At 37.2% G+C, this 2,386-nt stretch overlaps 1 protein-coding gene across 1 annotated transcript; it reads right to left on the bottom strand.

Moving 5' to 3' along the window:
- Positions 1-1,147: 1,147 nt before the first annotated feature.
- On the bottom strand, positions 1,148-1,936 carry NTF3 (neurotrophin 3). Its single transcript, XM_009956230.2, has one exon. The coding sequence runs from the start codon at positions 1,919-1,921 to the stop codon at positions 1,148-1,150; it is 774 nt and encodes a 257-aa protein (XP_009954532.2). The 5' UTR covers positions 1,922-1,936.
- Positions 1,937-2,386: the final 450 nt, after the last annotated feature.

Here is a 2,386-nt window from a genome sequence, read left to right as displayed (position 1 = left end):
AGTAACAACTCACTTGTATAATTGAAGAACTTCATTATAACTATATACTACCCATTTTTTAGTCACCATACTGCTCAAAAGGTCTATTATTTCCCTTCCCTGTATAAGGTACCAAGTTTGTCAAGCAGTTCTAGCATTTTTCCCTCTCTGAAAAATGGAGAATGAATTGCTGAGGAAAATAACAGCTTCATACGAGTGTGTGGCTTTGATATCCATGCCAGGATATCATATCTCGCTTCACCACAATTTGCAAGCCAAGAGCTCTTTTAAGGTTAAGACATCAACAGCTTTGTTTCTAATTTAAAAACTCGGACAGAGAGGAATGATACAACAATATAAGCAGAAGATAATTGATTTGTGTGAGGAGGAAGAGTCTCATCAAAATAAACACTAAATTCTGAAAAAATATTCTTTTGTGTACTATATTAATGACCCATTTAGATTGGATCTTGGCTTCAGTAAAGTTCTACTACAAATATTTTAGATATTTTTCATATTTTTTCTATGACAAACTGGCAGCATTAGAAACAGTTGCAAAACAAATGTGCTTCAGAAACATAAACAAAAGTTCCTGGGTTCTTAGCAGTCATTCTGAAATGCTACAGAGGGAAAATGGTCATTTCACTGGCAAAACTGGCTTAACACAGAGAAATTGTATTTTATGACTACTTGATGCCTGTAACGTTGACATCATCTGCAAGCTACAACACATATTCTGGTCCATGTTTTCTTTGGCAGTGAGGAGTCAACGCTGCATCCAATTAAATGTGAATGTATAGAGCAGAGAGTATAAAGACGTACACAACTCTTGACATTGATCTGATTTTTAACAAGTTTACTAAATGACAGTCACTGACTTGACAATATTGAATGAAAAATACTGATTTTACACAGATTTTACAGTAAGGTTACGGTATGCTGCCGACAAGCAGTGTCACAAAAAGTCTAAAAAACCCCAGAGTTGCCCACAGCAGAGGCACACACCCTTTGCTCTTGTTTATTGAGAAAGAAAGCTTATATACTGTAGATTTGCTGAAATTTAATAAATAAGGTCAACTTATAATATATAAAACAATATAAACATTTATATGCTACATGCATATCATATAATTTAAAGTAATAATTTATATAGCAAAGAGATGCAGATTTATGTTCTTCCTATTTTCCTTGACAATGCACACACACAGGAGGTGTCTATTCTTATCCATCTCCAGCCTACCAGTTTATTGTTTTCTGAAGTCAGTGCTCTAACGTAAGTTTGGGATGTCTTGCATTGGGAGTTCCAGTGCTTGTCATCAATGCCGCGGCAGCCGTTTTTTACAGGCTTGGCTTCTTTACACCTCGTTTCATAAAAGTATTGTTTAACTGGAGAGTTGCCTGTTTTAATTTCTCCCAGCACAGTTACCTGGTGTCCTCTAATGTCGATCGCAGATGATTTGTCCGTGACCCATAAACTTTCACTGTCACAAACAGAATATTCCCCTCGGTGGCTTTTGTGCTCCGCATACCTTTTCCGCCGGGAGGTTCTGTTCACCACCACCGAATTTCCAATATAATCCTCCATGAGGTACAGTGGTGGTGGTTCCAGTGGTGTGTTGTCACTCAAGAGGACTCGGGGAGAGTTGTAGCGTCTCTGCTGCCTTAAGAGGTCTGTATCCATTGAGATAACTGGCTGGAAGTCTGATTTCACATTTTCATCTCCATCCATGTCTTGCTGAGTGTCTGCCTTCTGCACTGTGTTTTGATAGTTTTCCTTAATATCTACTATCTGCTTAGAAAGCTTGTTTTTCAAGATGTCTGCCTGAATGAGTTTAATAATAAGAGAATTTATTGAATCTTCTGGCAAACTCCTTTGATCCATGTTGGTAGACTGGATGCCACGAAGATAAGCGAGAAATATCACATAAAACAAGATGGACATCACCTTGTTCACCTGTAAGATCTGCAAAGAAACAGAAGATCAACGTAAAAACAATTATATAGGAGTTTACTAGTGACTGTAAACATGAAAATTCAGATTTATTTTTATAACAGATGCACTTTATAGATACTCAGAGGCTATGAGTTTCTTTGAAGATACTGTTTCATTATGCTTTATAACGAGTGAAAATGTTTTCTGACTTTTTTTTCAGTGTTTCATCTGCATTTCATGCACTTTTCAGGGTGAACTTTCTTATCCTCTTTCCATGCATAGTGGCATATATGTCAATTAGGCCCTTTCTCTAAAGAGGTAGGTAGCTCTTGGGATAGTATGTCTGGGTCTTGGCAGCAGAGAGAGGCCAAGTTACTTTCACCGAGTCGATTCTACAGAATGGCTTAGTTTCAAAATTGCAAGATCATGAAGAGTAGCAGACTATCTAACGGTGTAAAATGAAGAAATTCTGAC

Source organism: Leptosomus discolor, chromosome 1, assembly GCF_034619465.1.
Source record: "Leptosomus discolor isolate bLepDis1 chromosome 1, bLepDis1.hap2, whole genome shotgun sequence".
In the NCBI taxonomy this organism is placed as follows: domain Eukaryota; kingdom Metazoa; phylum Chordata; class Aves; order Leptosomiformes; family Leptosomidae; genus Leptosomus; species Leptosomus discolor.
Note: the sequence above shows the minus strand (reverse complement) of the source record. Positions and strands in the feature narration are given on the sequence as shown.

Coding starts and splice junctions, on each gene's coding strand:
- NTF3 (XM_009956230.2), bottom strand. CDS start 1,921: ATGTCCATCTTGTTTTATGTGATATTTCTCGCTTATCTTCGTGGCATC.